Raw genomic sequence first — 14,798 nt, 5'->3', positions numbered from 1 at the left:
TGATGGAGGAGCCGGTCCTTCGAATGTTCCGTCGTTTCAGGATGAGGATGAGTGTGAAGACAATACTCCTATGAATAACAGAGGCAATAGACCTATTCCTTCTATGGTTCGATCGAGAAGGAGAATTGACCCCCTTACAAGTCTTGCTCCAACTTTACCTTCGAACATGGTTGCTCCAAGCTTTGTTAGCAGTTGTGACTCAGATGATATCAGCGTGGGTAAGCTATTTGCTGAGAAGAATGAGCTTATATTACAACTACGCAAGGTGGCCTTTAGAGATAAGTTTGATTTTAAGATTGCACGGTCTACTACGACACGTTTCGAGGCTCACTGTTGTTCAGAATCATGTAAATGGCGTATTCGAGCAACTAGAAGTTCGAACGAGCAACATGTTCCTTGGGTGGTGAAGAGAATTGATAATGTACACACTTGTCATAATGAGGTATTGGTTGATGGACGTCATCAACTAAGGAGCCGGGTTGTCGGTCATATTATCGCAGAAAAATATATTCAAGATAAGAGGATTTATACTCCCAATGACATAAGAGCAGATATGCAACAGGAATACGGTGTTCAGTTAACATACCAGCAGGCATATAGGGCGAGAGAAGTTGGTCTTGAAATAGTACGCGGCAACCCTGCAGAGTCATACAACTTGCTCCCTAAATACTCTCACGTACTAACTACAGCGAATGAGGGTACAGTCACTCACCTCGAGCAGGATGGAGATGGTAATTTCTTGTACTATTTTGTAGCACTCGGATCTTCCATCAAGGGGTTTATGCAGTACATTCGGCCTGTCATTGCTGTAGATGGTACTCATCTGAAGGGATTATATCGTGGAAGCATGTTCGTGGCAACATGTCTTGATGGTAACAATCAATTGTATCCGTTAGCCATTGGGATCATGGATTCAGAAAATAATGATGCTTGGGAATGGTTTATGATGAAGTTACATGGAGTGATTGGTGATAGACCTGAGTTGGTAATTATCTCTGATCGATGCACTGCCATAAGGAGAGCCGTTCTTAAAGTATTTCACAATGCAACTCATGGCGTTTGTTTTTACCACGTCAAAGGTAACATTAAGTCACAATTTAGAATGTCCAAAGCTCTTTGGGATGAATTTGAGCCTGCCTTTATTAATGCAGCAAAAGCATATGGCCACGAGGAATTTAAGAGACAACTTGAAGGGTTGTGGATGATCCACTCGGGTGCGGCTGATTACCTAGAAAATAATGTCGGTACGTGTAATTGGGCAAGGTCTCAGTTTGAAGGTAGGAGGTACAGCATTCTTACCACCAACATCGCGGAGAGTGTTAATGCTTTCATGAGGGAACCTCGAAAATTTCCTGTTACTCATCTTGTTGATCACTTCAGGAAAACATTGCAGCAATGGTTTTATGATAGAAAAATTGTGGCTGAATCCATGACTACTCGGCTAACAACATGGGCGGATGAAATAGTCACTGAGAGGAGAACTATAGCTGAAAGAATGATAGTTCGGCCGGTGTCTCCGCATCGCTTTCAAGTTATAGGCGGTGGGCTTAAGGAAGGGTTGGTTGACTTGCAAAAGAGAACTTGCTCCTGCAGAGTGTTTCAGCTTGATCAGCTTGTGTGTGCTCATGCAATTGCGGCGTGTCTAACACACCGGGTGGATTTTATTAACCTTTGCTCGGACTTTTACACTACAGAATCGTTGGCGATGGCTTATGCACAACCAGTGGAGCCAGTTGATGATGTGGCTGATTGGGAAGTTCCAGATGAAATTCAGGAGCTGCAGGTATACCCACCAGTTGAGGCACCGCCACCTGGACGTCGTAAAGAGCGCAGAATACCCTCGGCTGGCGAGGACGTTGACCGGCGAACTGTAAGATGCGGCCGGTGTCATGAACTTGGCCATAATCGTAAGCGATGTAAGAATCCTATTGCGTCGACTCGAAGTTAGTTGTATTTTGTGTGTTATTCGTTGGTTAAAACTATTATTGTTTTTGTGTTACTGCCATAAGGAGAGCCGTTCTTAAAGTATTTCATAATGCAACTCATGGCGTTTGTTTTTACCACGTCAAAGGTAACATTAAGTCACAATTTAGAATGTCCAAAGCTCTTTGGGATGAATTTGAGCCTGCCTTTATTAATGCAGCAAAAGCATATGGCCACGAGGAATTTAAGAGACAACTTGAAGGGTTGTGGATGATCCACTCGGGTGCGGCTGATTACCTAGAAAATAATGTCGGTACGTGTAATTGGGCAAGGTCTCAGTTTGAAGGTAGGAGGTACAACATTCTTACCACCAACATCGCGGAGAGTGTTAATGCTTTCATGAGGGAACCTCGAAAATTTCCTGTTACTCATCTTGTTGATCACTTCAGGAAAACATTGCAGCAATGGTTTTATGATAGAAAAATTGTGGCTGAATCCATGACTACTCGGCTAACAACATGGGCGGATGAAATAGTCACTGAGAGGAGAACTATAGCTGAAAGAATGATAGTTCGGCCGGTGTCTCCGCATCGCTTTCAAGTTATAGGCGGTGGGCTTAAGGAAGGGTTGGTTGACTTGCAAAAGAGAACTTGCTCCTGCAGAGTGTTTCAGCTTGATCAGCTTGTGTGTGCTCATGCAATTGCGGCGTGTCTAACACACCGGGTGGATTTTATTAACCTTTGCTCGGACTTTTACACTACAGAATCGTTGGCGATGGCTTATGCACAACCAGTGGAGCCAGTTGGTGATGTGGCTGATTGGGAAGTTCCAGATGAAATTCAGGAGCTGCAGGTATACCCACCAGTTGAGGCACCGCCACCTGGATGTCGTAAAGAGCGCAGAATACCCTCGGCTGGCGAGGACGTTGACCGGCGAACTGTAAGATGCGGCCGGTGTCATGAACTTGGCCATAATCGTAAGCGATGTAAGAATCCTATTGCGTCGACTCGAAGTTAGTTGTATTTTGTGTGTTATTCGTTGGTTAAAACTATTATTGTTTTTGTGTTACGTTGGTTAAAACTGTTATTGTTTTTTGTATTTCGTTGGTTAAAATTGTTATTATTCATAAAACTTTATTTTATTTTAAAGTTCAAAATGTGAGGCATTAAAATTATATAAAATTAAGTGCGGAAATTAAAAAAAATGTAAATTTCAACATTGAAATTACTACATAGGTCTACAATATAATATCGTCATTAAATATATCAACCGCAATCTTCTTTCTAAAGTACTCGACATGACTAGCGTTAAACTCCAACCTAAGCCCGAACATTAAATACATCGTAACCATCAATACAAAAACACCGCAATCGCCAGTTCCAGGCTCTTGTTGTGGCGCGCTCTTAACTGCGATAACTTTCCACGGGTCTTCACTCCGCAACTCAGGTCGTATATTGTAGAAGCCAACATATTCCAACCAGCGAGGGAATATAACTTCAAGTGGCTTGAATTTCAACTTGTACCTTTTGTCGTCGCGAAATGTGAGTAATGAGTCATAAATCCAGACTTTATTTTTCCGAAAGTCAACTCGTGCTAGTACCCAATGCGCGCCGTCCAAGTTAACAGGGATGAGTAACTGCATATAAAAATTTAAAAACATGTTCGTTATATATGAAATTGAAATACAACAAAGAAAAAACAACTCCTCGAATATTTTCATTATAGAACATGTGAAATGTAATAAAATACATACCATATCGACATCCGTCATTGATTTTTACATTGTGTGCTGTCGCCCACACAGATAACTATTCAAGCGGTCGTCGAATACCATTGAATCGACTGCACAATTCCCGTTATTCCATAACTGATTCAAGAACACCTAGTACATAGATAACCAAGAAATGCATAAATTAATTAAACTTAAAGGCAATAATTAAAGAAATTAAATAGTATTTGTAAGTTTTGTCGGCACGTTACCCAAAAAAATGTGTCCGTATGTGTGACACGTTGGAGTAAGGCATTTGGATACTGCCGTTGTTTCCCGCTAATCAAGCGGAGATACTCGTGAATATGCTGTAGAGAAACAGAAATATTACGATTTTAAAAAAAAAATTATACACAAATACACAACAGTATACACCACGAGGAAAATATAAATACCTCATCGCCTAGCCATCCCATCGAAGCTGTCCCCAAAATTATTTGAAAGAATGACCGCGGGTGCTGGACGTTCCGGCGGACTCTGATATCACCAGTGAACAATCGCATGCTCCATGATTTGGGGTCGAGGTAACCTCCGGACGTTCTGTCCTCGCCTGACCGGAGGAATCATGTAAGGACTGTTATAAACATACGACGGTATGTACGCGCGGCCGAACTTACTAACGCCCGGAGGCACCTCTGTGAACACCTGCACGCTCTCCCCACTAACATCCCCGTAGAAACTAACCAATGACGTGGGCGTAGACAAATTTTCATTGCCCACGTCAGTATACACTCCATAGTCATCCGGGGCCTGTACAATCGCCAAAAAGAACATATTAAATAATTATCAAATTAAAAGTTAAACGAACATAATTATTTAATATAAATTAGCTTACCGCATACGAGCGTGCAGTGGGAGAATCCTTATTTGGACGTTTAGAAAATGTGTCGATGAAGCCAACAACGGTTTCTTTAAAATCTTTTAATTCTGACTTTATTTCATACACGTTACGATCAATCTTATCCAGCCGTCGTCGTACGTAATCATTAAACTGCTTTGTCCTCGACTAATACAAAAGAAAAAAATAAAACTTTAGAATAACAATAAAAAAATAATAACAACCAAAGTGAAAAATATCGTATATTATTTATAACCTCAGAAAAGTGAAAAATATCGTATATTATTTATAACCTCAGAATCCCGTGCGTCATCAGAGTTGTCTGTTTGCTGCTGGTCATCAACAGCCACCTCATCCTCAAAAGCGTCATGACGCTGCTCAAAAGCGTCATGACGCTGCTCAAAAGCGTCATGACGCTGCTCAAAAGCGTCATGACGCTGCTCAAAAGTGTCATGACGCTGCTCTGGTATTGGGTTTGGTATGTCGTCATGATCGTCATGCTCGTCCGATTGTCTTGTAACCGACGGCATCGCGTTGATTGAGGGTTGGTGCTGTATAAAGTATCATTTAAAATTACTAAATGAAAAGTCAAAAATTTCGATAAAAAAAATTTTTGTACTTACAGTATACCGACCTTATGAACCCAGTCTGGAATGCTTGGCAAGTAATCCTTCACAGAGAGCCAATATTTTCTGCTACTCTCCTTTGAATTTGGCTCAAGAGTTTGTAAAACGTCCGTCTGCCATAAATTTAATTGAAAAATTTAAGTAAGTAAACCCAACTTAAATTTAGTAAAGTTAAAAAAATAAGTAATACATATTACTTACAAGACGAGATTCGTCGTTGAAGAACGAATAAACCTCCGCAAAGTTGATTCTCGAAGACGCCATAGGCTTCCATTGCAGAATGCGGGGAATCTTACTCTTCGTTTTGACGACCCATGTTGATGGTAACCCTCCGATTGCTTCATAAATCCAAGCCTACAACAACCAAAGTGAAAAATCAAATAAAACAACTATCAAATATTTAATAATATAAAACTTATTAATAAACAAAAAAAAGCACCTGCACCCCAGACGTAAATCCGTAAAGATTGTATTTTTCAATATTATGATCTGGATTTTTCAACCGAGTCTTCTTAAATTTCTCGTCTTTTTCGAACAGTGCATTGTCAAGACTCTCATAAATCATTTCCCACGACAATAGACCCCATGGACGCTTTCGGAAGTACTGAATATCATCAACTTGGTCAAGCCAATCGAAATTAATTTGACAGTGATTTTTTCTTGCATTTAGTACTCTGTCCGCAAAATAAAACATCGCAATCTTTAATGCGTCCATATCGTCTATTTCCTCGAAATTCAACTCCTTAAATACGGCATCAAATTGCTTCACATTAATCTTACGATGCACACCACCAAAATACGTATTCCGTAGCCTCTGCTCCATTTCATCATTTTTTTCATTGGTATCAACACCAAATGAAAGTCCAATAACCAAGCACCATTCGACAATTGACAAGCGAATCAAATGCTTACCAATTTGAAACCATAACTGATCCTCACGGCTATCTTCTTCATGGGCCACTTGACGCAGTAAAAGATTATGCAAAATTACCCCACTAAATGGAAAACTTCGACACTCCAAGAAATGCCCAAATATATCCTTTTTGAACATACTCAACTGCCGGTTTGTTAATTTTTCCTCGATAGCTTTTACGACCGAAGATAACATACACATGCTCGAAATTCGACCAGGAAAGTGATCAGCATAACGAAAATACATCTTGCCTACTTCAATATCCGGTGATTCTGATTTCGCCATGTATCTGTAATATTTATAAAATTATTACATTATATTTACAGAAATAAAAAATTAACTCGTAAAAAAAAAACTCTAATTTTTTGGTGCGACAGGCGCCTGTCGCACTAAATCTGGTGCGACAGGCAAGCCTGTCGCTCCAAAAAACTCGTGCGACAGGCCCTGTCGCACCAAAAAATTGGTGCGACAGCGCCTGCTGTCGCACCAGATTTGGTGCGACCGCAGGCCGCGCATGGGCGCGCGCTGCTGCCCAGCGATGGGCGCCGGTGCGCGCCCTGCCCCCCTCCCTCCCCACCCCCAAAATTAAGCGCAATCACTCCAAAATCAAAAACAGTACTCCCAAACACCACCAACCACCACAAACATCATCACCACCATTATCAATCTCAAGCTATAACTATTATTATTCTAAAATCTCATTTTAAATTAATGAAAATAAGAAAAATGACTAACCTAGGTTTTGTTGAAGGTTGTGGATCGTAGATCGGATGCCGGTGAGAGATGGAGCCGCCGCCGACGGGGTTGATGTCGCCGCCGATGATGGGAGTTGGATCGGTTTGGGAGAGATGAGAGAAAGAGAGTGTTGGGGAAGAGATGAGGGAGGGGTATTTTGGACTCAAATGTTGTTTAATGGCTAATGTTGATAGAAATATTTTTGGGGGGTTAAGATGAAAAAAAGCAAAGTTTTTTTGGTTATTAGTTTAAATTTCTCAAAAATGAATCATTTACGTTTTTTGAAGTTTGTGAAGGAAACTAGAAAAAATCATATTGGCATTCTCAAATTTTTTATCTCTGCTAGGGGTCTCACAAATTTGAATTTATATAATCATTACAATAAAGTTCATGGGTCCTACAATAAAGATGATTATAACAATGAGAATATGAACAAAAGTAATATAATTATAAATTGATTTATATTATCTTCATAATTTTCTAATTAAATAAAATTTTTAATGACATTATTTTTTTATTTAATATATTACATTATGAAATTTTTTAATGCCATTTTTTGTTATTCTTATATTATTTGGGAGGCTGATGCTGGTTTTTGGAGGTCTTTTCATTTTGCACTCTCATCTTCGGCTCTTTCTTCACTACTTTCGAGGGCTTAAAAGGAGAAAAGTTGATACTTTTGTCAATAAGAGAACTCACCCACCCTTTGTGAGATCAACTAGACATTTTAAGGTGCAATACCCTCGAGAGCATCTTTGTGTCTTTTTGAACATGTGATGATCCACTATTAATTAGTTCTCTCTTCGAGTAGGGTTTTAAGGATAGTTTGGCCTTTCTAATTGAGACCTTTGAGCTTACTTGGATTGGATAGCTGTCCTCTAAGGGACAGTCTTTGTTGGCAACATGTCCTTAATTCTAATTACCTCATTTTAAATAAATTAATTAGGCTAAGAAGCACATGATTTCACTAGAGATTGTACAGGTAGTTGTGTCCTAGTCCCCCTTTCTCTAATCTGACTTTGGTAGCTTGTAAGAAGATATTTTGGAGACAACCTAAGTATCTTAGTGTTGTTGGCAAGGCTGCCACTGTTCTGCGGTCCTGTATAGACACATGGTGACTTAGATATATTGTAGAAGGCATTTTTTGTTGTTCTCAAATTATTTAAGAGGCTGGTGCTAATTTTTAGAGATCTTTCCATTTTGCCCTTTTCTTTACTACTTTCAAGGGCTTAAAAGTCATGTGCAATATCTTCACAGGTGTTGTATCATGCCTTATTCAAATTTTATCACCACTAAACTTCTCCTTAGGTAGATCTTCTATTGGGGGACAGTCTCAATAGGGATCATCCTGGGATCTTGTGGCATGATCCTCATATTCATTTGCTTCCCCCCCCCTTTCCCCCACAAAGCTACTGCCTAGTGTAGGACTAAGGCGGCCAGGAGGATAAATGTAGCCCTTTGGAGAACAGGGTTGCCATTCGTGCGGAATCGGTCCTCATGAGGTTTTGGTTGCCACTTAAGGGGTATTTCAAGAGGGTGTGTTGTGCCTTTGAGGTGTCATTACTTATTTGACGTCTTGGTATGGTCGTTAGTTTGTCATGGCCAGAGAAATCACCCATAGAAGGGAGGTTCCTCATGTATTCACTACATCTCATAGGAGACTTTCATTATTTGCATTCCTCTTTGTGAGTTTGATTGTTCATTTCCATTAGCTTTTTCTCTTTATCTTTATGTTAATCCCCCATCTTACAGGGGCGGATACGTGCGAGGTAAGCCAACATGACAAGGATTCAGTAATAAAACTCGTTCAAAAGCTCAAAAGCAAGGTTGATGTGAAAACATTGGGAAACCTTTTGGCTGAAGATAAAGTTTGGTGATCAGGTCCGCAGGTGATCGAAATCAAAGAGAATCTTAAAGTGGAGGTATTAGGGGACCTTCTCCTTCTAATCTTGGTGGCTTGTAAGGGGATATTTTGGAGACAGCCGAGTAGGGACCATGCAATGATGACATGTCTTGGTTCTGTTTGCAAGGCTGTCACTGTTCTGTAGTCCGTACTAACATGTGGCAACTTGAACATATTGTATGAGATATTTTTTGTTATTTTAAGATGATTTGAGTGGTTGATGCTGATTTTTCGTGATCTTTTTATTTTGTCCTTTCATCCTCAACTCTTCATTCACTACTTTAAAGTCATGTGCAATATCTTCACACGTGTCATATCATGCTTGATTCAAATTTTACCACCAACATTTTGTTTTAAAGTAACTTCTCTCCACGTGGTACAATAAGATAACGAGAGGAAAACTTAAGGAAAAAGTAAAGTTTAGAAACTTTTAAGATAACTTTACATATTTTTAATATTATATAGAAACATGTATTAGTATTTTGAAACAATGTATAACTCTTTTTTGAATGTTTATATATAAATTTTGATATGTTTCATTTATTAATTATTAATATAGTACATATTTTGTCTGTATACCACTTGAATTATGGGTAACTAAATAAAAATTATAAATTTTGTAACTACACTTTTAACCCACTCATAGTAATAAAAAAAATTTGGTCTCAATATCATGATTATAGTTCTATTAAATTATAAAAGTTGTGCTGTTAATTGAAATCTTTCACTGAAATTACATTTAAGGACAAAATAAGTGTGTATAGTAGATCTTATTTATTAGTTATAAATACTTTTTTAATTTGATAAGCTATTTTAAAATTTTTTTTATTGTTGTTTGGTAATTTTTTTAGTAAAGTTTTTTAAGATTAAATAAATTATTTAATTCCTATTTGCAAGCCCAAATTTTTTATTTTTATGAGTAGAGGTTGATTTTTTTAAAATACTAAATATCTTTTAATTATTTAACAATCATATTTCATTATTTTCATAATATAACTTTAAAAAAATTGTATATTAAAGTTATTTTATAATTTTTAATAAAAAATCTCGTTAATAACTAAATAACTAAAATTTATTTTGTGAAAATTTTATTTATAAAAATTTATTTAAAAAGATATACAGAACCACCTTAAGACTTTGTTTGGTACAATTTTTCAAATAGAGCTTTTATTAGTTTTACCAAAACAATTTAGTTATTTGGTTGTTAATATAAGATTTTATTAAAAAAATTATGAAATTACTTTAATAGGCAAGTTTTTTTAAAAAATTATGTTATTAAAAAAATAAATTAAGATTGTAAAATAAGTAAATGATATTTTAAATATTTTAACATTTAAAAAGAATTTCAACATCCTCTCCCAAAAGCGTAAAACTTTAGTTTTTACAAATAGAAGCAAAATAACTTATTTAAGCTTAAAAAACTCTATTAGAAAAATAATTAAATAATAACAAAAATTATGATAAGAGCTTATCGGATTAAAGGTTCGTTGGGGATTGAGGTTGTGCAGTTGTTATTTGGTAAACACTAGTTGATGTACCTTAAAAGTTATGTTAATATAATTTTTTACTTATACGATAAAAAAATTTATTTTATCTTTAATAATTTTATTAAAATTATTATTTAAAATTTATATTTACTATATACTATTAATTTATATTTCATAATTATAATTTTTTTTCTATAACAGTTATAAATTAAAATATACACTATCTCAATTTTAAATAAAATTTAAATAAATATTTATAACCATTAAATAAGTTTCACCAAATTTATTTAAATTAAAATCATTTTATTTGGAGCCCCACTCATGATAAAATACAAAAGAATCATGGTTCTTGATGGAGTTTGTTTGAACGCTGAATATGGCGCTGCTTCGATCGTTATTCTCAGTCCAAACACGGACCCCTACGTCCACCATTACGCGCCGATTCCTTCGACTCAACCACAACCACTACCACTTCTACTCCACAAAAAGCGACGCCGTTCTTCCTTTCACCATCGATCTCCCAAAACTCGAGCCATCAAACGACGCCGACTTACTCTCCCAAATCGTACTTGCCCACCACAACCCGTTCCACGCCATGGAGTCCTCTCTCCAACTCCACGGCATCACTCTTTCCCCTCACCTCCTAAACCAAACACTCCTCCGCCTCCAACACTCTTCCAAAGTTGCCCTTGCCTTTTTCCACTATTCCCAATCTTTACCCTCCAACTCCAACAACCCTCGTCCCTCCACCTCCGCCTCCTCTTACAATCTCATCATCGACATTCTCTCCAAAGTCCGCCAATTCGACGTCGTTTGGCAACTCATCGTCCAAATGGACCAAAACAACATCACCCCCATTTCATCCGCTTTCTTGATCTTAATCCGCAGATTAATCGCCGCTGGCCTCACCCGTCAGGCGATCCGAGCATTTGACGACATGAAATGTTTTGTTCAAACTGAAAATCAAAACAACAACAATAACGTTAACTTCTTTTGCTTCTTGCTCGATACCCTTTGTAAATACGGCTATGTAAAAGTTGCTGTTGAGGTTTTTAATAGGAATAAGCATGAGATCATACCGAATGTGAAAATGTACACGAGTTTGATTTATGGGTGGTGTAAAATTAATCGAATTGACATGGCGGAGAGGTTTTTAGGAGAGATGATAGAGAGAGGAGTCGAGCCGAATGTTGTGACTTATAATGTGTTGTTAAATGGGGTTTGTAGGAGGGCGAGCTTGCATCCGAGTGAGAGATTTGAGAAAACAATAAGGAACGCCGAGAAGGTGTTTGATGAAATGCGCGTGAGAGGGATTGAACCGGATGTCACTAGTTTTTCGATTGTGTTACATGTGTATAGCCGGGCTCATCAGCCGCAGTTGTCGCTTGATAAGTTGAATTTTATGAAGGAGAAAGGGATTTGTCCGACTGTTGCTACGTATTCCTCTGTTGTTAAGTGTCTTTGTTCATGTGGGAGGATCGAGGATGCAGAGGAGTTACTTGGAGAGATGGTGAGGAACGGTGTTTGTCCTTCTGCGGAGACTTATAATTGTTTCTTTAAGGAATATAGGGGGAGGAAGGATGCGAATGGGGCTATGAAGTTGTATCGGCAGATGAAAGAAGATGGTCTATGTGTCCCCAATATGCATTCGTATAATATATTGATAGGGATGTTTATGGCATTGAATAGAATGGATATGGTGAGGGAGATTTGGAATGATGTGAAAGGAAGTGGGTTGGGGCCGGATTTAGATTCTTACACAATGTTAATTCATGGGTTGTGCGAGAAACAGAAGTGGAAAGAGGCTTGCCAGTATTTCGTTGAGATGATAGAGAAGGGTTTGCTTCCACAAAAAGTTACTTTTGAAACTCTTTATAGGGGCTTAATACAATCCGATATGTTGAGAACATGGAGAAGATTGAAGAAGAAGCTTGATGAAGAGTCAATTACTTTTGGTTCTGAGTTCCAAAATTATCACTTTAAGCCATATAGGAGATGATGCACCATGTCTTTGCAGCTTGAATCAAATCTTCAGCTCGTGAGGTACTCAATGACAGTAATTTTGGCATATTTCAAAATTTAATTTAGTCACTGTTCTGGTGTAATTAAGCTGGTTAATAATCCAATACTATGAATCTCATATCAACTATTAAGACTAAGTTAATTGGTCTATTCCCGCAGCACTTCAGGTATCTCCAACTTTAATGCTACATATATTTTTGTTGATGATTGATGTAGGGATAGCAGATTTTGAAGCCTTTGAAAACCTCAATGTTCCTGTAATGTTATTGGTGTAAATTGAAGAAAACAGCATTCTTAACTGTGGTCAAAGTCTAGATTGAAGTCCCTGTGAATATTATTAGATATAGGTGCCTGCTTTGCAGGTCAGCTATACATACCTTTATAATATGTTCTTGAACTCTAATCTTTTTCAGAACCCACACTTACTTTTGCTCCCAACTTCCTTGTAAACAGGACTTTTATCAAGGGACCAATACCCAAACATGGTGGATTTCCTTGCTTCTGCCTGTAAAAAGGTTTTGGGGCATGTACCTTGAGTTTTATAACTAAATGAAGGTAGTTTATTGTTTATAGATTTTTTTCTGCTGGTTGATTTTTCCTTTTTGTATTCTCATGCTTCTCTGTCGATGGGAATAAATCAGTCCTTTTATTTAAACAACCTGGATTAGTTTATATTCTTATCTTCATTAATGGATCGCTCTTTAATTTGTAGTCTTATGAGCTGAAATTACAATCCAGCTGTTAGTGACACAATGGAGGGCATTATAGCATTGGTACTACCTGCTGAGGTTTAGAATTTACCACTTCCAGTTATTAATAGTACAAATTTCAGTTATGACAAGAATTAAGATACAGTATTTTACTTTGATGGAAATCCAAGTTTTCAACTTGGAGAGACAGCTAGTGGGAATATTTGATCCTCTTGATCTAAGTACAGTAGGTAGGTGTAGTATATTTACAGAAAAATAAGAAGAATTAATTAGTATTCAAATTTAAGTGGTGTAATGACACTTTGTCGATACTTAAGTATGTGCTGGAACTAGCATATTTTAAATACAAATGATTGGATTAATTCTTGAGTAATTTAAATTCAGAAGTTCAAACTATCTTCAAAACTGTATTCCCTAATCCCTTAATCTTTGGATGATACTTTCATGCACTTCAGAACTGATGATTATTGAATTTGTAGTATGTTTGGAATTGGAGGTTGACATGTAGGCAAGTTGAACTTGTTTAAATATAGGAGAGTAGGAGGCATAAGCATGGCTTTTCTCTCAATATTTCTTCTCGAGCTAATAGAGTTGCTTTGTGTATAAACTCGAATGCTTTTCCTTCTCACTGAAACTGAGTAATGAATTTTGATTCGCAGAACAGAGTATGGAAGAGTAAAAAGAAGCAGCAGCTCAACTAAAAAGAGACAGCTAGCTGTTGGTCGGGGGGGAATGGAAAAAGAAAACTGCTGGCAAATTAATAGAATGCAGAAACCTGTTTGTTTGTGAGCTTCGTGTGTCAGTTGTATCTGCTGGCTGGCCCGGCAATGAAAGTTTAGCCAAACCCACAAAAGTAGATGAGTTGCTCCCATTTTTGTTGTCTTTTTATTTTTTTCAATCCTTTTATGTTTTCTCAAGTTTTGAAGTAAATTACTCAGTCATCCCCAAGTGGAGTGTGAAACAAAGAAATCTCAAATGGCAGATGTTTTGAAGAAACCTGGAATCTATCATGAATTATCAATTTTATGAACTCATGATTCGGATTGGGGTATTTTAATTATAAATCTCCTTAATCTAATTCGAAAGTTGTTTCCAAGATCGACCATAACGGCTTTGATAGGTATTTTCGAAATGAGTGATTTTGCTCCTTTGTGCTTATTATCATGACTCATGAGGCATGTGAAAAAGATGATCTTAAAAAACTTCTGCTATCCAGCACTGAAAAAGGAACAAATCCAATGCGGTGGTACAGCTTTTGTTTAGAAGAAAATATAATGAAGCTTTTATTTGCAAATTGACTGACAGGCACGGGTCCAGGCTATGCCTCTTTAGGCACTTAAGGAAGCAAATTTTCTCCCCACTGGCTTTTGTATCTTTCACCATCATTTGGACAGAAATTTCACCATACTTGATTCACTGCGAAGCCTATAGCTTGATCGGCATTGGCAGATTGTATGCAGCTATCTTCTGCATTATTCTTGTTGCTTTCTATTTCCATCTTGAATTACAGATTTACAACAGCAACTTGAAGAACTTGTTTAATCTAGTATCAATTAATTTATAAATATTTCTATTGTTTCAGTCTAAGAAGAGTTGACATACTCCGTGTGCACTGATCGAATTTTATTTATGAATTCTCCTTGTTTTACTGGCCATAAGCAACTGCCAAGTTGAACAGTGGCAGCTGCAACTCAAGTATAAGCCCAGGAATTTTAGAGATATTAGTTCATGTTAAATTTAACCAACCAGACTTCGTTATAAATCGAGTCCCTCTAAACGAGCTGCGTGCCAAATTTGCGACTAATATGCTTAATCTAACGCCAATTCCAAAGCACAGAATGTTCAGAAAAACAAGAGCAACAAACGTCATACA

The 14,798-nt window shown here is 37.4% G+C and overlaps 4 protein-coding genes across 7 annotated transcripts; 2 read left to right on the top strand and 2 right to left on the bottom strand.

Annotated features, from left to right (window-relative positions):
- The first annotated feature begins 2,094 nt into the window (after positions 1–2,094).
- On the top strand, positions 2,095–2,940 carry LOC112097972. Its single transcript, XM_024183569.1, has one exon. It carries the CDS (start codon positions 2,095–2,097, stop codon positions 2,938–2,940), a length of 846 nt encoding a protein of 281 aa, XP_024039337.1.
- Positions 2,941–3,160: 220 nt separating this feature from the next.
- Positions 3,161–3,694, bottom strand: LOC112097971 (sentrin-specific protease 1-like). Its single transcript, XM_024183568.1, has 2 exons — positions 3,677–3,694; positions 3,161–3,559 (listed from the first exon to the last, which is right to left on the bottom strand). The coding sequence occupies exons 1-2, from the start codon at positions 3,692–3,694 to the stop codon at positions 3,161–3,163; spliced, it is 417 nt and encodes a 138-aa protein (XP_024039336.1).
- An 823-nt stretch (positions 3,695–4,517) lies between these two features.
- LOC112097970 lies at positions 4,518–6,206 on the bottom strand. The gene is made up of 5 exons (XM_024183567.1): positions 5,595–6,206; positions 5,357–5,509; positions 5,164–5,268; positions 4,823–5,080; positions 4,518–4,697 (listed from the first exon to the last, which is right to left on the bottom strand). The coding sequence occupies exons 1-5, from the start codon at positions 6,204–6,206 to the stop codon at positions 4,518–4,520; spliced, it is 1,308 nt and encodes a 435-aa protein (XP_024039335.1).
- Positions 6,207–10,523: 4,317 nt separating this feature from the next.
- LOC18043119 (pentatricopeptide repeat-containing protein At2g13420, mitochondrial) lies at positions 10,524–14,428 on the top strand. Of its 4 annotated transcripts, none has more exons than XR_002905591.1 (4): positions 10,524–12,236; positions 12,441–12,577; positions 12,669–12,770; positions 13,585–14,428. XR_002905591.1 is itself a non-coding variant. In XM_024184973.1 (2 exons), the coding sequence occupies exon 1, from the start codon at positions 10,570–10,572 to the stop codon at positions 12,190–12,192; it is 1,623 nt and encodes a 540-aa protein (XP_024040741.1). In that variant the 5' UTR covers positions 10,524–10,569; the 3' UTR covers positions 12,193–12,236; positions 13,585–14,428. The 4 variants fall into 4 exon arrangements, 1 of the variants encoding a protein (XP_024040741.1); XR_002905590.1 differs by having other exon boundaries at positions 12,432–12,577; XR_002905592.1 differs by lacking the exon at positions 12,441–12,577 and having other exon boundaries at positions 13,585–14,427.
- The last annotated feature ends 370 nt before the right edge of the window (positions 14,429–14,798 follow it).

This window comes from Citrus clementina, unplaced genomic scaffold, assembly GCF_000493195.1.
Source record: "Citrus clementina cultivar Clemenules unplaced genomic scaffold, Citrus_clementina_v1.0 scaffold_5, whole genome shotgun sequence".
Classification (NCBI taxonomy): domain Eukaryota; kingdom Viridiplantae; phylum Streptophyta; class Magnoliopsida; order Sapindales; family Rutaceae; genus Citrus; species Citrus x clementina.
This window is presented reverse-complemented; position numbering and strand designations above follow the sequence as displayed.